At 39.5% G+C, this 24,204-nt stretch overlaps 1 protein-coding gene across 1 annotated transcript in view; it reads left to right on the top strand.

The window, feature by feature from the left end:
* Positions 1-24,204, top strand: part of LOC133563488 (ankyrin repeat and BTB/POZ domain-containing protein 2-like) — a 72,852-nt gene that overhangs the window by 31,155 nt on the left and 17,493 nt on the right. Inside the window, exons 2-8 of the mRNA XM_061917644.1 lie at positions 7,613-7,762; positions 12,319-12,529; positions 16,839-16,991; positions 18,215-18,380; positions 18,557-18,646; positions 20,158-20,259; positions 22,281-22,377. Coding sequence (XP_061773628.1) covers positions 7,613-7,762; positions 12,319-12,529; positions 16,839-16,991; positions 18,215-18,380; positions 18,557-18,646; positions 20,158-20,259; positions 22,281-22,377 — 969 coding nt within the window. The remainder of the gene's footprint in view (positions 1-7,612; positions 7,763-12,318; positions 12,530-16,838; positions 16,992-18,214; positions 18,381-18,556; positions 18,647-20,157; positions 20,260-22,280; positions 22,378-24,204) is intronic.

The raw sequence follows: 24,204 nt of genomic DNA, 5'->3' as shown, positions 1-24,204 counted from the left end.
AAACGCTATTTTTCAGGGCTGTGGGAAACCACAGCCAGGCATGGCAAATCCAATTCCCCCGTGTGTGTGTGTGTGTGTGTGTGTGTGTGTGTGTGTGTGTGTGTGTGTGTGTGTGTGTGTGTGTGTGTGTGTGTGTGTGTGTACTGTGTCCATCCATCCATTTTCTACTGCTTATTCCCTTTGGTGCCTATCTCAGCTACAATCTGGCGGAAGGCGGGGTACCCCCTGGACAAGTCGCCACCTCATCGCAGGGCCAACACAGATAGACAGACAACATTCACACTCACATTCACACACTAGAGCCAATTTAGTGTTGCCAATCAACCCAGGTGCATGTCTTTGAAAGTGGGAGGAAGCCGGACTACCTGGAGGGAACCCACGCATTCACGGGGATGACATGCAAACTCCACACAGAAAGATTCCGAGCCCGGGATTGAACCCAGGACTAAACAGGACTTTCGTATTGTGAGGCAGGCGCACTAACCCCTCTGCCACCGTGAAGCCTGTGTGTGTACTGTGTATGTTGGTTTAAAGGGGAACTGCACTCTTGGAATTTTGCCTATCATTCGCAATTATTATGAGAGACAAGAACACACATCTTTTTTTTTTTTTTCAGAATTCTAAAGATGATATATTAAAAAATGTTTGCAAGATGCGGCTAGTGGGAGTCACGGTTGTAACCTTCAAAGCCCTCTAAAAAGACTTCAAAACCCCCATCAATGTTTCATATACACACTCCAAGTATATGTACAATGTTGGCACCAGGAATTTTCAAAATGGGGAACCTTAAATGATGGGTTAGTGTGGCTGACACGGGGCTCAGGCTTAATAATTATTAGTTTAAGGAGTTATCCAGCTTAAATGTAGACTGGGCCTTAGTGTGCACTCTTACGATAACAATGTTGATACAGCTTGGTTACTATAAAGGTTACGGAAGGTAAAATAAGTATTTGTTAGTGGTTTGTGGATTCATTTTCAAAGTGATTAAAAGGCTGAATGCATTGATTCCATTAGCTGCATTGCTAGCAACATAGAGCGAGCCCATTGTTGCAAATTAGAATGCCAAATAACCCCCAATAGGTCAAAAGTCCAAAAAAGTGCAGTTCCCTTTTAAATAGGGAAATGAAGGGGCCTGCATGCATTTTATACCCTTCAATGATGATTGAGATTGTTTTTGTTTTTGTTCTGCGTTTAATTGCCACCATACAGTGATTGACAATGTGGTTAGAGGCTCTCTTGGGTCGCGTAGCTCGGCGTCTTGTTTGATTTATAGTTCTTCCGTGGGGGGGGGGGTGTTGTGCCAGACTTGTAATTCTCTTCCAAAACACTAAGGGGCAATGTCTCCAGAAAGAGCAGCTGCAGCTGTTATTGACTAGATACTGTGTATTACCTTCCTGTACCAAGTGATGTCAACCACAACACCAACGTAATTGTCTACACTGGAACTAATTCTAACTAATATAATTCATAATCATCAGTTTACTTTTAATGTTTTACTCGCCGCAGAGGACACTATTATCTGCAACACTATTCTGCCATTTGGGACACAGGACAAGAGAAAACTATCGTGTAATTGTAAAAAAAAAAAATACTGCTACCATGAATTGATTAACATGTGCCGACTTAAACGAGTTGAAAACCTTATTCGGGTGTTACCATTTAGTGATTAATTGTACGGAATATGTACTGTACTCTGCGATCTACTAATACAAGTTTCAATCAATCAATCAATGCTGAATAACTGCTGTAAATTAACCATGTGTTTGTTAGTCTGTTTGGTCATGTTCAGAGTTCACAAATGTTTCTAAGTATATTGTGCCTGAAAGATTGATGTAGAAGGAAAAGTGTTGTGTGTGAGAGAAAAATAAGTTTGCGCATGAGAAAGAATGTGTTAAACATGTTGTTAGCACAAAATTGACAATAAAAGTTGAAAAGAGTGCTGTATTTTGTGACTTCGTCTGGGCGCAAGAACAACACAATATGCTGAAAAACGAAACCTACAGTATATATTTTTAAAGAGCACAGAGATTATAAGTACACAATATCAGTTTTCATGCTAATGTTTAATCACTGTTGTTTCATTTCATACATTAATTTGTGCATTTCAAACACAATGTCTGCTCGCTTGTGTTCAAGGAGAGACAAACTGACCGATCACAGGGGGTGTACATAGGCTACGCTTGAGGCTACACAGGGCGAGGAGGGACTACGGCGTGGCCTACGCAAGCTATGAGACGCGAGAGTATACAACAGTTTTAAGTGCCCTCACTCAGAAATGTGTAGAAATCTCCTCCTTCACAGCTGATATGGTTACCTACGGTTTTAATTCTAGCTGAGCATCACCTCTGACCCCTGACCGGTAACAGCTAAGTGTCACCAGAGGTGTCAGGGTATATATATCGAGCATACCTTGTCTGGCCTGCCTGTCATAATTATTGATATATCAGCCTTTGCCTACATTTGCCTAAATGCTAGCACATGTTTGGTAAGGTTGTTATCTAGCATCCCAATGAATGAGATTACAAAGTTTTCATATTGTTTATTTTTGTATCAGAAACGTTATAAGATTGAAACACTGTAATCTAAACAGCAATTTCTAGAAACTAGAAGTAAACTATTTTAATGTTAAAATGCTTTTCTGGATCCACAAAGATAGATGTGCATATTTGTCAAACTGATGATTATTTTTAGCACTAACACTAATAGACCACTTAGGCTTCCTAAATGCCCCTCTGTCCCATTTGAAGTCTGTTTAGATTACAATCATGAGGAGGACCAACTAGGGCAAGCAACCACATTTTTTCTCCCCCTACATGGTGAATTGCGCAAATATAACCATGTGATGTTCCTTAATGTAGCTTGTAAACAAATAAGTCTTAATCATAACCAATGTTGGCATCAATGTGGTGGAGGCAAAGTTAATACTGCTATTTCAAAGATCTTGTACCTTTATGCATACGCATGCCATTTTTAAGTCTCTCAAAGTGTATCCGCGTGCACACACTGATTGTGGGTTCTTCCGAGGATGTTGTAGTCGTAATGATTTGTGCAGTCCTTTGAGACATTTGTGATTTGGGGCTATATAGATAAACATTGATTGATTGATTGATGATTGATAACAATGTAACATATATTAAACTTGAAATGTTGAAAAACAAAAAACAGGTTCCTGTGTATGAGAAAAGGGAAAAAAATGAGCCAACGTGTATTTATACTTTCTTGACAGGGCACGGTGGGGTTGATGCACACGTCCAATAACTACCTTGTTAAACACTGTACTATTGTGGGGTTTCCCACAGCCTCCAGCTTCCAAACAGGAGCTAGCATATAGCCTCCTTGTCCTTAGTCACTGCCCGATTCTGGCTAAAGGAAGTGACTTTGAAGCCCCTTTCCTTGACTCTCTGATCCACCCTGTAATGAATGAAGAGGCTGTTTAGTTTGCAAGACAGAACGTTTACTTGTGTTTGTATGCACACACACACACACACACACACACACACACACACACACTTTGAGCAAAGCTAATCATGTCCTCTCTCACACATTCTTTGAGATGGACAACACAAATGAGCACACACAGACCAATTGGTGCAAGGATGTACTTTATACAGAGCTGAGCTACAAAAACTGACATTACTTTTAAAAAAAGAAACCTATTTTTAAAGGTTTGAATGAAAGACAACGTTATCCAGGTTGGGACTGTTTGTTGTAATGTGATATAACTCATCAACAGCCTCTATTTTTAGTTGGTGAAACACAATTAGGTTGTTTGGGCTTTGGTTTGCAAGACAGTTTAATGGCTGGGGAACACCACGGGCTTTGTGGTATGTTTAAATTGTTGATTTGTAGCCATGATTCCCACATGACATTTGCAGGGCAAACCTCTGGAATAGTAGCATAATAGCCACAAAAGGGTAACTCCCTCATAGAGTTATTTATTCCAGTCATTCTTTTGTTGATATTTCTCTAACGTTGTGGTGGATGTGGAGACAGGCCTTAGTTGAATTGTAAACCTCTGTCAGGTCCAGATGGCGGCGGTTGGGCTTCATTGGTAAAGGGTAGGATGGTGGGAACTGCTGAACGTTGTAGCACAATCACTTGTGACTCTTACACCATATACCTATTACCATGAGTTGATTTACGTGGACCCCAACTTAAACAAGTTGAAAAACCTATTCCGGTGTTACCATTTAGTGGTCATTTGTACGGAATATGTACTGAACCGTGCAATCTACTAATAAAAGTTTCAATCAATCAATCAATCTTAAGACTTCAACTCAGACACTTTTCATTTTAGCATTCAAGATAACCATTCTATTAAAGTAATTATCCTTTAACTTTGCCACAGCAAGTCACTCGCCTAATGTCTATCATTTTTTTTTTATCAAACCTGGGCCAACTGCAAACAAGATACAAAAGAAGAGTCATCTCAATGGGGCCATTTTCATTTATCCTTGAATATCCTCAAGTTTGTGCTCACTCCCATTGATGCATATGTATGTAGACATCCGCGAGCATGTATTTATTTTCGCACACCTTCACCCATGCAGATGAGAGGTAATCTACAAGAATAATTATTGTGACTTTGAATACAATTCATCCGTCTGACACAAGTTGTTTAACAATATATACTTGCTGTAGTTCACATATAGTCATTTGATAACAAGATAAGGCAGTTTTAGAGTATGCAGTGCACGTGCATTAACATAATCAAATCAGCCAATACAAACACTCTGGGAGCACAGACCAAATTGAAAAGAAACTATACCAAGTTCTTTCAACGTTTTAAGCGGTCTAGGTTCTTTGGCAAAATGTGTGTTGTTTTTGTTTTAACACACAGAATGAAAGAGAAGTACCAGAGTTCTGTCATTCTATTGTGCACATGTGCTTTTGTTTGTCTGACATGTTGGTAGTAGGGGTTCCTATCTGCTCGAGGCAGCTTTTTTCATTGTTTGAAATTGGAACTCAGCACATATTTACGAGTCAGATTTTGCATTGAGAGAGAGAGCTAAAGCTAAAGCTTGGACAATAAGCTGGACTGGACTGTTAACACGGACCACCAGTTCAAGAAAGGACAGAGCAGGCTGTACTTCCTCAGGAGACTGCACTCCTTCAACATTTGTAGAAAACTCCTGTGGATGTACTACCAGTCTGTGGTTGCCAGTGTTCTGTTCTACATGGTAGTGTGCTGGGGGGCCAGTACATCTAAGAAGGACAGCTCCAGACTGGAGAAACTGATCAGGCGGGCCGGTTCTACAATGGGAATGAAAGTGGACTCACTGGTGAGGGTGGCAGAGAAGAGGACTGTTGACAAACTAGTGAGCATCCTGGATGATGCCAGTCACCCTCTGCATAGTGTTATCAGGAGCCAGAGGAGCCTGTTCAGTTCTAGACTGCTTCAAGTGCAGGACTAATAGACTCAAGAACTCCTTTGTCCCACACGCCATTAGACTGTACAACTCCTCTCTGGGGCGGGGGGCGGGGGGTACTAGGATGACAGGGGATGCAAAACAATAACAGTGCAATACGTTTTCATAACATGGTCACTACTGCCTACTTTGTCTTGTTATATTCTTATTTTAATGTTATATTGTTATTCCCATTGTTTTTATTCTTTTTGTAATATTTCTCTATTTTGTTTCCTTTTAAACCCCCATTATTTACTTTTTAGTTTTTTTTTTTAAATTGATCTCAACTTTGTACACTGCTGCTGGAATTTTAATTTTCCTGAAGGAACTCTCCTGAAGGAATCAATAAAGTACTATCTATCTATCTAACTAGGGAGAGCGCTGAAACTACACTTTTTTTTTTTTAACCAATACCTACATCTCTGAGTCGGGTACTAATCTCGCATTGCTAAAATATCAATGTTTTTAATGAAATAAGTGATGTGCTGTACCTGTCTGTTGAGCACTGCAGTTACAGCACTAGGATTTATACCTGCAATTACATCTAATCTCACAGTTGACCTGTCTTTTATGGAGCAATAAAACATGCGTTAATGCTGGAGGTAATGTACAGTTGCTGCTTCAAGCTGTGATGGTTCTCTGATGACTGTACATGATTTAGCAGGATGTGTTCTTATTAGGTCATAAAGCAAAATGAATCATAAAATGAACATGTTCAAGAGGCAGTTCACGCAAACAAATTCAAGGGAATGTCTACTCACATTTCAACGCAGCATACTAGGCAGACAAACATTGCTGTTGTTACGCTCCTTACAATAGTTCAACTTGCATCTATACGTGGTCTCTGAATCAGATATACTTTTGTCTGGCATCTGCTCACATTTCTGCATTCTTGGCAATGATCAACTCCAAGCCTTCGAATCGATTCCTTATGTTATTTTTATTGAATATATATGTTCAGTTTCTTCGATTGTTTTAGGTTTAGGCTACTTGACAAAGTTTTTTACCTGGACATGTTCGGACTGTATTTTGCAGTCTTGTAAATGTGACCACTGCTTGTCGAAAATGTGCTAAAAACCTATCTTAGAACTTATTTGCATTTAAGATCCAGTTTTTAAGGTTTAACATTTTAAAACAAAACCTTTACATTGTATTTCATAAATATGAAGTCCTATTTTTTGTTTTTATTAAATAATAAATTATTTGATTAAAAAGGGTAGCCTTTGTCCCAATTTTTTTTTACAGTAAAACCTGATGTTTGTGCTATTCAAATTAAGTTTGGAAGGAGACTAGCCACCGCAGAAGGTGTATTAGTGGATTTAATTTCGAGACATATAGGTAATCCATACTTCCAAAAAATATTCTTTCCAAAATTACACAGATTCATACATTCACTTTGTTGGGGGTGACGTGAGTGGAATAACAACTTCTCCAGGCCAGGGGTCCATATGAGGGTGAAATCCCACACAAGACTTACCCATTTCAGTGTATCCATGCAATGTAGTATTATATTGAATTATTTTGGCTAATTCCACTACCATGAATTGTACGTCTCAGCTCTTGAGAACCAGTCATTTCCCACCGCTGGCTCACAGTATTTAATGTTGAGGGTTATTACAAGTATTAACAAGAAATCCCCAGCTAAAGCTACTTCTTATAATTAATAAGTTGCTGGCAAGTTGTTTTTTTTTCCAAAAACAGGAACATACTCAAAATCATGTGTATTATTTAAGCAATTAATTTCTTCTGTGTGCTGTTACGTTGTTGGGGTCTATCTCTTTATAGGCATTTCCAAAAAAAAACCCTTTTTTAGTTACTGTTCTCATCTCCTGAGATTGGAAAAAAAAAAAAAAAGTTTTTTTTGCCACCACTCTTAATTATGTGCATTGTTGTGCAAATATATTATTTGATGGCCATTATATTAAGGAGATGAACATGTGTACATTTGTTTTACTTGTCTTACTTACTAGCCTGATACCACCAAACCAGATACTTTTACTAGTTATTTTCTTGGACACAACTCTCTCCTTTGTGTGTTTATTTGCCCTCATTGGTGTGGATTGGATGTTGCAAGGCGTACACATCTGCTCAGTAAATACCACAATCAATTTTCTACAGGAACAGTGCTGAAACTTGTTTGCAATCCCCACAAACCTTATGTGTTTGTTATAAAGTCCTTTTCCTCCTGTCTTTCTCTCCCGTAGGTGTCTTGTCAATCCCGGCCCAATTCAGTCCCTATACAGAGAATCAGCAGACTTCTGTGGACTGCAGGGAGGATGCCTATGCCCAGCTGGAGCTCAGGACGCTGGAACAGTCTCTGCTGGCTACCTGTGTGGGCAGTATCTCTGAACTCAGTAAGTCTCAGCAATGCTACAATAGTCTTGCAAAACAGTTGAAACCATCGGACATGCTGTTTCATATCTCAACTACTGAATTTTTGTAAAGGGTTAAACTCATGAAAGGAAAGGAGATCTTTCATCTGACAGAAACAGTGCTTGAGTCTGATACGTCAAGATTTTTTTTCCCGTCGTATTTTGATTGAAATGCAAAACAAAATGTTGCAATGATGGAACAGCTACTGCCTTATTAATAGAGCTGCAAACATGAGCCTATTTTATGCAACTTTGTGGGTTTTTTCTCACAATAAATGTTCTCGTAGAATCATGATGCTTTCATTAAAGTGATTTTTTTATATAAATAACTAAGAGGGCATGATACCATAAAGTATTTACAAGGTCAACCTGCGTGTATGTATTATGCTCTTCTCAATAACCGTATCTCACTCTTTGAGTTTTATGACAAGGGCAAGTACAGTGTGTACACATCCAGTCATAACAATATCCATCTACCATTCTCATGATACATGACAGTGATGAAAAGCTGGGCTCAAGCTAATTCCAAGTTCTATTTAAAAGCTCATTAAAAAGTGAAGCAGAAAGGAATGAAGGAATGGTAGGACATAATTGTGTCCAAGGTGGATGAATCAGGCTTTGGTCAAGGTGGAAAGATTGTTGTGACAGGTCAAAAAAAATTGGTTTAGTGCGAGTGCATATATGTTTCCTCTCTCCAAATGACCAAACACTTTGCCATTTGTTCCCGAAGCACAAGGCCACGTTCATACCCCACTGTCGTTAGATGGTCATTAAGAAAGTGAATGCACACTCTAATACAGACACACTCTTTCTCCTACTTGCTCAGTGGACTCTTTGTGCCACATTGCTCTAGTGGTATGAATCTGAGCTGGTCTGGGCAGGGCTGGCATGCTTCACACTCTTTCGCGCCTACAAACACAAACAAACACACAGAGCCAATGTGTTCACTGATATCGATACACACCCAAAATAAAGAGGGGTTGGCGCTATGATCTGAAGCCAAGATCATACAGGAGCTTCTGTACGTGGCTGCTCAGTCAGTAGAGTTGGCCAGACACACACGGTGTACACGCCATACTTAAACAGGATGGATATTAGATGGCACTGCACTAAATATTCCAGAAAAAAACAGCTGGAAATGCAGTTTTGCCAATAGACTGGCTGTTAAAAAAATTCCCTTTGGGGACGTTTGGGTATTTTATCTCCAGGTCAGTGGTGGTCTTTCGCCATCAATGGGATACTTGTGTGTGATACTACTGCAAAGGTGTGCAATACGAAACCATTTTTTTTCTTCCAGTAAATAAATTGCCAGTCTCTGACAAAGTACTTTTGTAGTATTTGTAAATTAGATTAGATTAGATTAGATTAGATTAGATTAGATAGTGCTTTATTTATTCCTTCACGAGAGTTCCTTCAGGAAAATTACAATTTTCAGCACAATCCCATTCAAGATCAGACAAACATTACAGGGAGACAGAACAGGATCGCTAACGGGCCTGCCGGCTTCCAGCGCCCCTTACAAAAATGATGAGATACAGGTAAACGGGGGGATGGGAGAAAAAAAATAGAAGATTAAAATAAAATAAAAAAAATCGCTCTAAGCCTCGGCCCTGGAGAGGGGGTCCAGACTGAGGCCAAGGGAAAAAAACAACAACAACTCATAGCCATAGTACACATCCCTCTTACATGTGTGTAAGAGGGAAACATCAAACATCAAAGAACACAAAGGACATGAAAGACATTAAAGCAGCAGATGCAAGCAGCCACTTCTACATACAGCTATGAATAAAAAGTAAAAGAAACATATCCACTGTGGTGGCCTCTGCGGTGTTCCACGCCATCGTCCGCTGGGGTGGAGGGAACATGGCCAGAGACAGGAGCAGACCCAACATATAGTAGTACCTCGATTTACAAGCTTTTCTTATGGAACTCTTCTCTCAATACACTTTTCTCAAATCAACGTCTCCCATTGAAATTAATTGAAATCAAATTAGTTGATGCCAAAACATCCCAATTTTACCATGTAACATGTCTTTAAAAAAATAAAAAAATACATTTTACATAGAAAATATTGTATAAAAACAATGCAATGGAATGTACTACTAACAACTACAATACTTAAATGTATTTATTATTCCATTCAGTAATGTAATAATAATGTACAGCATTTACCTTGGAAGGTGAACTTCCAAAATGATCTCCTTTGAACTGCTTTTCCGTCAAACACACCATTAGCAACTTTTCCATATTTTCATGGATAAATGTTTGCTGTTTAGAAATTATTTTAACATTCTTGACTGGTGTTGGACTAATTCTGCTTCATTATGGTACAGACTAGCAGTCTGCAACACACTCCGTTATCTTTTTAATGATTTTCAACACTGTCCTTCACAATCAATCATGATAGGGAAAAACAGATTGATGCTGATCTATAGCTCAAAGTTAATGCTAATGAGTAAGACCAGATGTTTCAGACAGATCGTACATTGTCCACTGTGACATTTGCTACTCCAAATAATGGCAGGGATGCTCATAACCTAACAGTTTTTCTTGCAAATAAATAGATCCCACGGTAGTGTTGTAATTCTACAAGCGCCTGATTTTATGTTAGTGTTTTACAATTGCTATATTAACTTACAATGCCTATACATTTTTTTTAACACAGACAGGAATAAGCAATCTCTAATGTTAAATAGTCACTGGATGAAGCCCTTGACAGTAGTACTTGTTGAAGTGTGTTTGCACTGGACTAACTCAGTGCTAAGTTATTGATTTAAGTGTCACCTTTATATTTGACTCACTACCAATTTAATTCTTAATGAAGTATCTTACTATATGTCTTACCTTTACTTTGGCATGTAAAGCTGGGTGTGGATCCCACAAATTTGACATGTTAGACCTTTAGATGCAACTTTCTTTTGCCAGGTTTTGCAAATGGTTGAGCCATTGTCTTCTATGACTCTTTGGTTCCCACAATTCTTACTTTAGCTTTTTTTGAGTGTACGTTTTCAGCCTTGTCCTGCTGCCATTTTTAAGCTGATGTAGTACAGTAGTGTGTCTTTTGAAATGTGTATATACGTAAATATAGGTGCTTGCCCCGCTAGTGTAACTTTGTTTTTCTTCCGTGCAGGTTGTGCCGAAAACAACAAACCAGCATAATGTTTGTTTATAGCAAGTGAGAAGGACTGAAACACACGGTGTTGTAGAGCCTTTGCAATTTTATAACCGTTTTTAATCACAATTAATTTTAAAATTGTTTAATCGTTGCATCCCTATAGTCTTAAATTGAGATACCACTGTTGGTGAAATTATAATTTTGCAAAACTGCATTTAAAAAAAAATGGAATCATTGTCACATTGAGCTGTAAAAAGTAATCGTAAAAGCAATCTTAGAAAGAGATACTGTATTCCATTTCGGTATTTCACCCCTGACAGCTAGTAAAGGCCTAAGGGCACAACATGGCTTGTAAAACCAGGGAAAGCCTCTCGATCTTAGGCAAGAATTCCTATGAGACCTCCTGGGTGGACTGCTGTTAGCGGTTAACACAAAGAAGGCCCTTCAGCTTTAAGTGGGGTCTGTTTAAGGAGAGCCAACCCTAACTGACCCAAACTCTTTAATGTGCACGCGCACTGGCCAAGTCCCCCAAGCCTCAACCCCTGAACTGCCCCAGTCATGCTAATCCGGTTAGAAATTAACCCTGCGGTAATCATCCTAAATGAGCGCAATATGACACCAAGTTCAAATTGGCCTGTTTTACTCTCCCGTATTCTTTCTACACCCAAGACCCCCTCCTCCACATACATCTCCTTCCTGTGATGACTGATAGTCCATTCAAAATGCTCTATTTTCTTTCTAATTTCTTTCTGTTTAGTTTGTTGAACACTACAAGACAATACATTTAAACAAAATCTACCAGTGGATAATTATTTTTGTTATTGCACTACACACACTTCAAGTAAAACAACATAGTTGTTTTTGTAATATAGATGTACCATTGTGTTAACAATCGACAAGTCACAGTGTTTACGTTTTGAGTGATACCTACCCAAAAGTGTACATATTGATTTGTTTTTGTTAGCAACTTCTTGGCAATTGTACTGTGAACCTTAAGTATTGCACTAACACACAGCTGATATACTGAGTGATTAAACTGCATCATGAAGAATTGGATTGATGTTTTTTTGGTTCTGTCAAGGTATTCACTCCTGGAGTAGTTAAAGACAAATGACGATTTAGCCTTGGCGTCTGGCTGTGTTTACCGATAATGACTCTGCTACAGACAGGCATGAAGAGAGAGTAGTAAGTGCAGGAGTGTTAAATGTAAGTGGTTTAGGAAAAGGGGAATTCCGGTTAGATTGGAAACCCACAGAGTTTACACTTAGAACTGGGATCCCTTATTTGTTCATAGGAGCTCTGTGTGTGGGGTCTGAATACTGGTCTTGTGTAGATAGAGTGAACAAATGATGAAGCTTAACATGGTATAAGCTGATATATTCTTAACCATTGAAAATCAACATGTGTAAATTCTATTTTCTAGGTGATCTGGTGTCCCGTGCCATGCACCATATGCAGCGCCTGAGCTCCGTGCGCCCAGGGCTGAGTCCAGCTCGCCACTCACGCCCCCAGCAGCCTGTGTCCTGGTCACCTGACGCCCTCCACACCCTCTACTACTTCCTGCGCTGCCCGCAAATGGAGTCCATGGAGAATCCCAATTTAGATCCCCCACGCATGGCATTAAGCAAAGAGAGGTGAGGGTCTTGCAGTGTGAGATGAAGGTTCTTTACCAACTTATAACGGAGCAAGTACATTTACATTTGTCTTCTATCTTGCCATTTTATGAATAGTTTAAGGTTTCATATAATTGCTATTGCTAAATATAAATGTGTAAATCATTTGGAGCCTCGCATAAATTAGAATAAGTGTCCCTAAACAGTCAGAAAGCAAACCTCCAACACCACAAAAAGGTTGTATTGCGGCTCACCTTTTCTGCATGATAATTCTTCTTTCCTCGTGTGAAAAGTACACTTCAAAAAGTGTTCTGTTGCTAAATTACAGTTAAGCAAAAGCCTCCAGGTGTTATTGTTAATGACACAGCAGAGGGAAATAAACCTTGGAGCGGGAATTTAGCCCTAAAACTGCTGGTTCTAAGTATGTTTGCGAGGTGCCAGTAGCATATAATTCTGTTTAGAGCTTTTTGTTTCGGTTGTGGAATAACAATGGGGTTGTTCTTTACGGTCGGGAGTGTTTTTTCATCATTTGAACAAAACACCTTGTACCATTTTCTTTTGTCAAATTTAAAACACTGCTGCTTTGTTATCACACTTTTTGCAGTAAGTTACAGTAACTTTATTACTGATAATTGAGTGTGTGTAAGTAAATTAGGACTCACTTCCAAGTAAAGAACATTAAAGAAAATAAAATAGGCTAACAAAAGGTCTACTGTCTAAGAATATTTACATGGGATGTACATGGTTTCGAGGATATGCCATTTATGGAATCGTTTTTGTGATAAATTCAGCCTAAGAAAACATAAACCTTTGCATAAATCCAGCTTGATCCAATACACGCCCGATGACCTGACACAGTGCAAGTGTTCCTCATTAGTATCAAAGGTAATATGGTAGCAAATAAACACCCCTATGTTATTTTTTACTTTTACTGGCAGGTTCTAACAAGTCTTCATGTGTTTTTAATGTGTGGTGTATATCAGCAAGATGAATTGACACATTTTATTAGCTGTAAATGATAGTAAAGAGAGGTGAAGATGTGGGTAGAGTTCAAAAGTGGTTGTGATTACAATCCTAGCGCCTGGTAATGATGCAGACTCCTCCCCTCCTATGAGCCTCACCATTGCTTTTGTTTATGTCAGCGGCTGCTGCTATGGAATCTTTGGTGGAAACCCCCAAACCACCAAATCTGTGTGGGCCACACCATCAAGTATTAGTAAGCCTTCTGAGCGGCCTAATAACAGTATCTTCAACGTAATGGTGGATAAGTTTGAAGTACTGCAGTGTCAATGCCAATTTTGAAGATTATCTACATTTTATTTGTGTCTTTTAATCTTTTGTTGTCCACATGCTACCAGGCAAACTTTTATCAATAACTAGAAAGATGAAAATATGTTTTTTAAATAAATACATTGAGGACTCTAATGCTTAAACGCATCACAGATTATAAAAGCCACAGGCTGTCAGCGTACAAAAATGTCCTTATATTTACATGGGAACTAACGCAGATCAGGGTAATCTGGTTAAACAGTGAACACTTTTCTCATCTTTTTTCACAGTTTATTAAAATATCTACTGACATACTGAATACTGAATTGTTTAGTCGTAAACATTTGATGTGCTTGAATAAACTTGTAATCGTTATCATTACCACATCACTCATTCAAGGCAATTTTCCTTTATGCATTACATAGCACACACCCTTTTTCTTTTCCTGTAGCGGATTTAAGAGCACTAATGGAGAGATGTGGTGCAGAGATGAGATGATGGAAGATACTTCCAGCCACTGCTACATCAAATACTCTTACATGCCTTCTATGGTGTATTTACTAGAGTAATCAGACACCCCATCAGTAGATATACTTGACCATTCGCAGCCTACGACGGGGTCTGCATAAGGTTTGAACGTAAACTCAATCCCTTAGCTTCAGGGCACTCTGGGCATGCATGTGTGCAGTGGGGCCAAGAATCAGAGGTAATATTTCTGCGTGTGACTATGCATAAACAAGTGTGAGAAAGTTTGTTTTTACATGCTTGTGTGTGTGTGTGTGTGGATCCTGCTGTTGCGGGTCGGTCAGCTAGCCATAAGCGCTATCTAGTTTCAGTTCTAACAGACGTCTCGGCTTTGATGTTGTAACGACGTCGAAGGAGCTCAGGTTTTTGTTACAGACTGAAGGGCATAACCCAGACATGGGGTCAGATTGGACGTGTATGTGTCCAAATGCTATATAGTAGAAAAAGGTGGAGGACTGGAGTTGGAAATTGAAACTATTACAGTTTTTATATGCAGTGTAGTGTCATTATAAAGTGTTGGTCAACTGTAGCACATATGCGTTTTGGACAAACAGTAACACACAAATTAGGGGAAACATAGGTTGGATGCTTTTTCTGCTCTTAAAATATTGAATCTGAATCAGTTAATGGCAGTGCAACTCTTCAGTGTCCATTGGCCCTGTATTAGTTGCAGCACTGTGTTCATGTATTAAACAAGAAAGTAAATTGTTCATGCATTAAGCAGGAATGAAGAACATTAGCAGGCTCGGCTGTACCGTGGACATCAGGAAGACAGACTCTTTTGCACAAATGCACAGGCAGCCAATACGTGTTGAGAGGAGTATGCCATTAAGAGCTTAGGCATTGATTCCCAAGTTGTCTGCTCTTCATCTCCTGCACACAAACAGGACTTTCTTATCACTCTACACCTGTGGCACTATAACCAAAATGGCCACCCAGCCTCTTTTCTTAATTTAGACATACTACATCTGCTACCTAGCCATCTCCTCAGCACTTAAACTTTCTCTGCAGGCGCCCATCCACTCCTTCGGGCATCTATCTCTACTTCCTCCTGCCTCTTGTCTGCTCGTTAATGTCTCAGCATTTAAATAGCTGACTGGACCATGATGTCTGCATGTAGTGAAATTGTGTTCTTGTGCCCTTAGAAAATGCCAACAGCAAGTTTATTTATTTTATTTTTTCAACCACTGGCATCAGTGTTTGATTAAAATGTAAAAGTTAGGCATGCAATTGCACTTTATGTTGTTTGTTGTTTAGATACAATGTGGATTAGCGGGTTGTGGTGCAGATAAATATGTTCCACAGTAAACCAAGGGTAGCAACATAAAGTAATCACTGAGTAAAACAAATGACACCTCAACAGTCTCACTGCTCATAAATAGAATAGTAACTCCACACATGCAATACTGCAATCATGCTTGTATTCATTGTTTGTTCTTGACATCTCCCCCAAAATGGGGGAAGATGCTGCTAAGAATACCATCACAGGCCGCTTAGTGAGTTATGGTAATACTGTTCAAACAATCATTAGCATCCTCTTTGAGCACAGTTAACATGAGCAAACAACAACAAGACCCACCCTGATGGCCATTGTTCAAATGAGCACGTGATACAAGATAACAAGACTAAGTGTGGAATATGGGTGGCTAAATATCAAGAGTAGCGGTGTATGGAATAAGGAGGAGTTGAACCAAGGACTGAGGCGATTAATCAATCAGTCAGAGAGTCTGCCTGGGCACATTCCATAACACTCTACTTCTATTTATGTGTATTCTTGGAATTCTCGGAGATTAAAGCCACTTTCTTCTACCAACACCGTTTTTTTCTGGCATTTGTATTTTTATCGTATTAGTTCTTTTTTTTGTTGACGTTTTCCTTGTTCTTCTACACCAACATCATATTGTAAGTAGTGTTCTGTGAAGGCTGGGTTGGAGGTACTTGGAGTTACAGCCAGTGTACAAATATGGAGCTCCACAGTGTGTCAGAAAAGTTCCTGGACTGTTGTTTAGGGGCATCTTTAACTGTGAGTCTTTGCCATCGGAGCCAGACAACAACCAAAGTTCCTGGCTGAAAAGAGCACCTCAAGGGGTCATTATTGTCAAAGCGTTTTCAAGAGATGGACGTCCTCAAGAAGGGTTAACGCAAAAATCCTTTCAGGAGTTCATAAAGCTGTGGAGTGTGTGTTAGATGCCATGGAGGTTTCATTGAAGTGTGACCTTAGTCTTGAAACTTTTCTGACACACCTACAGTAGCAGGAATGTTGTAAGGTATCAGTATCTATTGGGAATATGACGTGACTATAAGTGTGTGTATGGGAGAGAATAATAGCTGTAGTTCTACGTGAGTCACAGTTTAGGGGAAGCGCTGCCAGACACACACGTCATGTTTGGTGACGGTTTATGAGTTTTCTTGACTGAATCATGACAAATAAGCAAATTCTCCCTCAGTCTTACACAGAAACAAGATAACAAAATAACACCAATGTCTCATACTTCACAAGCACTGACATGGAATCGTTCATCTTTTTCCTTCACAGGCCATTCCTGCTGTTGCCGCCTCTGATGGAATGGATCAGAGTGGCCATAGTTCACGCTGAACATCGCAAGAGTCTGCTGGTGGACACTGATGATGTCAGACAAACTGCCAGGCTGCTCCTCCCTGGACTGGACTGTGAACCCAGACAGCTTAAGTACGTGTGAACACACATATAACCAGACTGTGGAATCTCTGCACCTGGTCACATGGGGTTACACGGCTGTCCCTACTTCTCAAAACATTTACTAATGACATAAAACGTATAATAAATTAAACCAATACAATATACAGTGGGGCAAACAAGTATTTAGTCAGCCAGCGATTGTGCAAGTTCTCCCACTTCAAATGATGACAGAGGTCTGTCATTTTCATCATAGGTACACTTCAACTGGGAGAGACAGAATGTGAAAAAAAATCCAGGAATTCACATTGTAGGAATTTTAAAGAGTTTATTTGTAAATTATGGTGGAAAATAAGTATTTGGTCAACCATTCAAAGCTCTCACTGATGGAAGGAGGTTTTGGCTCAAAATCTCACGATACATGGCCCCATTCATTCTTTCCTTAACACGGATCAATCGTCCTGTCCCCTTAGCAGAAAAACAGCCCCAAAGCATGATGTTTCCACCCCAATGCTTCACAGTAGGTATGGTGTTCTTGGGATGCAACTCAGTATTCTTCTTCCTCCAAACACGACGAGTTGAGTTTATACCAAAATGGATACATGGATGATACAGCAGAGGATTGGGAGAATGTCATGTGGTCAGATGAAACCAAAATAGAACTTTTTGGTATAAACTCAACTCGTCGTGTTTGGAGGAAGAAGAATACTGAGTTGCATCCCAAGAACACCACACCTACTGTGAAGCATTGGGGTGGAAACATCATGCTTTGGGGCTGTTTTTCTGCTAAGGGGACAGGATGATTGATCCGTGTTAAGGAAAGAATGAATGGGGCCATGTATCATGAGATTTGGAGCCAAAACCTCCTTCCATCAGTGAGAGCTTTGAATGGTTGACCAAATACTTATTTTCCACCATAATTTACAAATAAATTCTTTAAAATTCCTACAATGTGAATTCCTAGATTTTTTTGTTCCCATTCTGTCTCTCCCAGTTGAAGTGTACCTATGATGAAAATGACAGACCTCTGTCATCATTTGAAGGGGGAGAACTTGCACAATCGCTGGCTGACTAAATACTCTTTGCCCCACTGTATTTGGGTAAAGAAATAAAAATACACTTTATACACTGACACACACACACACGTGCTGAAAATAACTTGATCAATAACTAGCCAATGTGGAAATATGTTTTTTAAACTGTAAACTTTTAAAGCTACTCAGCTGACAGTTTGTGTTATTGCTTTGCCTCATCAGGCCCGAGTGTTGCTTCAGCTCCTTCAAGCGCTTGGATTCCAAAGGAGCCACAGACAAGTTCCACCTTGACCTGGGCTTCCGAATGCTCAACTGCGGCCGCACGGACCTCATCGGCCAAGCTATTAGCTTGCTGGGGCCTGATGGCGTCAACAGCATGGATGACCAGGTGCTGACTGGCACACTTTTTTAGTGGTTTAAAGTCTACTCTTGGGCAGGTGTAGCAGTACAGTTTAAGCTAAGAGAAGTCTTACAGCCACATCATACAAGACAGACAACAAGCACAAACCGCGTTTTTCATTATCTATTTGCTTCTTTTCTTGTGCCCTCCTCTCCGTCTCTTAGGGGATGACCCCTCTGATGTACGCCTGCGCTGCTGGGGATGAGGCCCTTGTCCAGATGCTGATTGACGCTGGCGCCAACCTTGATGTGGCGGTAAATATTCTTGAGCAATTCCAGCTTAATTCTTGCATATTTTGTAGTAATTACAAGTAACAGTAAGGAACATAGAAAAATCCAGGGAAACGTTTTGCAAATTGTATCCCCAGTGCAACCCACTTTATTTGATCCTGCTTATGTTGACAACCCATTTATGTCAAACAACTCATTAAGCCCAAGTCCACATTATCTGCTTGACCTAAGATCCAAATAACAAGCGTTAAACAGCATTTCAAAAACTCAGTCTACTATAAGTGGTCAATTTACAAGTTATTTACTACTGTAAGACTGAGTGTACAATTGGTTACAAGTGTAAGAGACCCCCATTTAAAATGAGGTTTTTGCTTGTACTACCAGCTATCACCATGGAGACACTAATTTTCCCTCAACATTTATGATCTAATATACTCCCTTTGTCCAAACTGTTGTTATGTTGTGAAATAATCAGCATACTGTAGAAGTGCGAACAGAATCTACTTTTAGTATGCTGAAAGTGCGCTCCTGAAGGCACTGGTAATGTGATGGTGCATCTGAAAGAATCCAGAAATGCATGTAAGAATGCATAAAAAAATGCATGTTGCAAAATGTTTTTTTGGGGGGAAAAAAATAATGCCAAAAAAAACTGTGGCAGACACCAAACTGAATCATTTGAATTGGTTTTAATCTGCCCCTTAAATCATCCAGCAGCTACATAATTATAAAGTGATGATGCCTAATAATGGAAATAGTCCAAATATGTTGACACAAACACACAGGAAGTAGGATTCTCTGCCCATTGTCTGTCTTTGCAGCGGAATCACCTCCTTTCTCACAGCTTTTTGTACATAACTCTGCCGGTTTACACACACTTTCAAATTTTGCTAACAATAGATGTAAAATGACCGCAGAACAGCTTCAGCCTTGATAAATCACATTAACTTTTTAAATTTTTTTAGTTGTCCCATTTTATTGCAGTTGTTGTATACTATCGCTTCTGTATTGTTGGTGTTACATTTATTGATAATGTATTTGTCTTTCATTGTGCCATTGAGAGTGTTTAAGGTTACTTTTACTCTTATAATTGAGCTATTGTGTCAAAAAATGTCCATTGAGGATCAATTAAATGTGTTTAAGTCTATTTTTATCTCCTCCTCCCAGTATTGTGGCGTTCCATCAATCAGAATATGTCCTGCATATTCATGAAGACACACTAAACGTAAATGCCCTCTATATTTTGCTCATTTAAGACGAGCCGAATGGATCATCTTTGTGTGCACTATCAAGTTTGCATGTGTTTCTAGACATGCAAATTGTTAGTTGATCAAGCCCTATGTTTCTGGTAAAAGTCAGAAGTAAATGTGCACGCAATGGCTGGTTTCATTTTTAGTTTTGGTTATGTTGACATCCACTTATGTCAACATCAGTCAGCCAGTTTCACGCTATAAACAGACAACATAGACTTCAAAGGCTCTAACCCTTTCTTGTGGGTGTGATTGGTCTGTAACTCTTGTTTTCTCCAACCTTTGAAGGTTCCCCCGTGCTCCCAGAAGCACCCGTCCGTGCATCCTGACAGTCGACACTGGGCGGCGCTCACCTTCGCTGTGCTGCACGGACACATCTCAGTAGTGCAGGTGGGAAACTGACACGCACAAACATGTGTGTGTGTGTGTGTATATATATATATATATATATATATATATATATATATATATATATAACTACCGTTCAAAAGTTTGGGGTCACATTGAAATGTCCTTATTTTTGAAGGAAAAGCACTGTACTTTTCAATGAAGTTAACTTTAAACGATTCTTAACTGTAAAGAAATACACTCTATACATTGCTAATGTGGTAAATGACTATTCTAGCTGCAAATGTCTGGTTTTTGGTGCAATATCTACATAGGTGTATAGAGGCCCATTTCCGGCAATTATCACTCCAGTGTTTAATGGTACAATGTGTTTGATCATTGGATCAGAAGGCTAATTGATGACTAGAAAACCCTTGTGCAACCATGTTCACACATCTGAAAACAGTTTAGCTCGTTACAGAAGCTACAAAACTGACCTTCCTCTGAGCAGTTTGAGTTTCTGGAGCATCACATTTATGGGGCCAATTAAACGCTCAAAATGGACAAAAAAAGAGAACTTTCATCTGAAACTCGACAGTCTATTTTTGTTCTTAGAAATGAAGGCCATTCCATGCGAGAAATTGCTAAGAAATTGAAGATTTTCGTCAACGGTGTGTACTACTCTCTTCAGAGGACAGCACAAACAGGCTCTAACCAGAGTAGAAAAAGAAGTGGGAGGCTGGGTTGCACAACTGAGCAAGAAGATAAGTACATTAGAGTCTCTAGTTTGAGAAACAGACGCCTCACAGGTCCCCAACTGGCATCTTCATTACATATTACCAGCAAAACACCAGTGTCAACATCTACAGTGAAGAGACGGCTGCCGGATTCTGGGCTTCAGGGCAGAGTGGCAAAGAAAAAGACTGGCCAATAAAAGAAAAAGATTAAGATGGGCAAAAAATACAGACATTGGACAGAGGAAGACTGGAAAAAAGTGTTGTGGATGGATGAATCCAAGTTTGAGGTGTTTGGATCACAAAGAAGAACGTTTGTGAGACGCAGAACAACTGAAAAGATGCTGGAAGAATGCCTGACACCATCTGTTAAGCATGCTGGAGGTAATGTGATGGTCTGGGGTTGCTTTGGTGCTGGTAAGGTGGGAGATTTGTACAGGATAAAAGGGATTCTGAATAAGGAAGGCTATCACTCCACTTTGCAATGCCATGCCATACCCAGTGGACAGCGCTTGATTGGAGCCAATATCATCCTACAACAGGACAATGACCCAAAACACACCTTGAAATTGTGCAAGAACTATTTAGAGAAGAAGCAGGCAGCTGGTATTCTATCGCTAATGGAGTGGCCAGCGCAGTCACCAGATCTGAACCCCTTTGAGCTGTTATGGGAGTAGCTTGACCGTATGGTAGGCAAGAAGTGACCATCCAACCAATCCAACTTGTGGGAGCTGCTTCTAGAAGCTTGGGGTGCAATTTCTCCAGATTACCTCAACAAGTTAACAGCTAGAATGCCAAAGGTCTGCAATGCTGTAATAGCTGCAAATGGAGGATTCTTTGACGAAAGCAAAGTTTGATGTAAAAAAAATCTTATTTCAAATACAAATCATTATTTCTAACCATGTCAATGTCTTGACTCTATTTTCTATTCATTTCACAAAGTATGCTGGTGAATAAGTGTGACTTTTCATGGAAAACACAAAATTGTTTGGGTGACCCTAAACTTTTGAACGATAGTATATGTGTGTGTATATATATATATATATATATATATGTGTGTATATATGTGTATATATATATATATATATATATGTGTATATATGTGTATATATATATATATATATATATGTGTATATATGTGTATATATGTATATATATATATGTATATGTGTGTACGTATATGTATGTATATGTATATATACTTACACGCACGCATGTATGCAACCTTCTTCTGAGTGAACCATCTACACACTGACGCTAAGCCTTTTAGAAATGTCAGGTCAACGGTCAAGCCATGAATGCGTTGTTGGATGTCGAGCATTGTTTAATGGAACAGATGTGTCTGTCCAGCTACTGTTGGATGCTGGGGCCAATGTGGAGGGTGCTGCAGTCCGTAATGGACAGGAGAGCACGGCCGACACCCCGTTGCAGCTGGCCTCAGCAGCAGGTGGCCACACACACACACACACACACACACACACACACGCACACACACACACACACACATTATTGTAAACTGGAAAAACATTGAGTGTAGTTGTCAATAGAAACTATTTTCTGTTCTTATCAATTTGTGGGAATTAAATGACTTTTTAGACGGCTTGGAGTGAACGTGACCAAAAGAGCGAGAGTGTAGTTTGTACACTTCACTCTCAATCCGTCATATTCGAGTGCACTAGGACAGAGGGGGAAAGACACAATTGAGTTGTAAGTGTCCAAAAAGGAGAGGCCACAACTCCTTTTAGTCGCAAAGCGAGGAAAAATAGTGTTGCCCACGGCTGCTGCCAAGCTTCATGGCAGCATTCCTCTGTGGGCTCATCGGAGAGCCAGACTGAGCTGCAGGAGGACACACACAAGTTCTGTAAAACCACACTGACAGCGTGTAAAGATACATTACTGTGTTGGTTTGATTTACAGCGTAAAATACGATTTCATGACCTCACACATGAACTAATCTTATCTAAAAGACAATTTGATTAAATATGGGTATAGTGTATGCAATGTTTCTCACAGGACTGTAACGTATCTGGAGGGTTGCAGGGCAGGGACAGTTAGAAATGATTTCATAACCAATTTAGCCATGATGCAAAACTCAGTGTTTGTGTGTGGAAAGGTAAAATTGAGCTTATTGGTTTGTTAAACGCTCGGGGCTGCAACAATGATTTAATTAATTTGATGTATTATTGAATTAATTTGTTTCATTTTACATTTGTTGCTTTGATTGTTTAATGAGCCAAACTAATAACAATGTATCAAATGCACAATGCATTGCATGCCTGGAACTTTAAAGGGAAACATTATCACAATTTCAGAAGGGTTAAAACCAATAAAAATCAGTTCCCAGTGGCTTATTTTATTTTTCGTAGTTTTTTTTCAAAATTTTACCCATCATGGAATATCCCGAAAAAAGGCTTTAAAGTGCCTGATTTTCGCTATCTGTAAATCCAGCCGTCCATTTTCCTGTGACGTCACATAGTGACGCCAATACAAACAAACATGGCGGATAGAACAGAAAGATATAGTGACATTAACTTAGATTCAGACTCTGATTTCAGCGGTTTAAACGATTCAACAGATTACGCATGTATTGAAACGGATGGTTGGAGTGTGGAGGCACATAGCGAAAACCAAATTGAAGAAGAAACTGAAGCTATTGAGCGAATAGCTATTGAAGCTATTCGCTCAACAGCTATAGCTATAGCTATTTAAGCTATTTAGCATCTTGTGACACTGGAGCAACTTAAATCTGTCGATTGGTAAGTGTTTGTTTGGCATTAAATGTGGGTGGAGGGAAAGGCTGGATGCAAATATAGCTACAAATGTACATACAGCTAGCCTAAATAGCATGTTAGCATCGATTAGCTGGCAGTCATGCCATGACCAAATATGTCTGATTAGCACATTAGTCAATAACATCAACAAAACTCACCTTTGTGATTTCGTTGACTTTATCGTTGGAAATGCATCTGCTTTGAGTGTCGCAGGATATCCACACATCTCTGTTGCAGCATCACTATCGTTGGTAAAATGTGCAGAACAAACGAGGGACTATTGCATCTTTTGACACTGGTGCAACTTGAATCCGTCGATTGGTATGTGTTTGTTTGGCATTAAATGTGGGTGGAGGGAAAGGCTGGATGCAAATATAGCTACAAATGAGGCATACTGATGAAATATGTACATACAGCTAGCCTAAATAGAATGTTAGCATCGATTAGCATACCATGCTAATCGATGCACACTCCACTGGTGCAACTTAAATCCGTCCCTGATC

The sequence above is a fragment of the Nerophis ophidion genome, linkage group LG12 (assembly GCF_033978795.1).
Source record: "Nerophis ophidion isolate RoL-2023_Sa linkage group LG12, RoL_Noph_v1.0, whole genome shotgun sequence".
NCBI lineage: Eukaryota > Metazoa > Chordata > Actinopteri > Syngnathiformes > Syngnathidae > Nerophis > Nerophis ophidion.
Note: the sequence above shows the minus strand (reverse complement) of the source record. Positions and strands in the feature narration are given on the sequence as shown.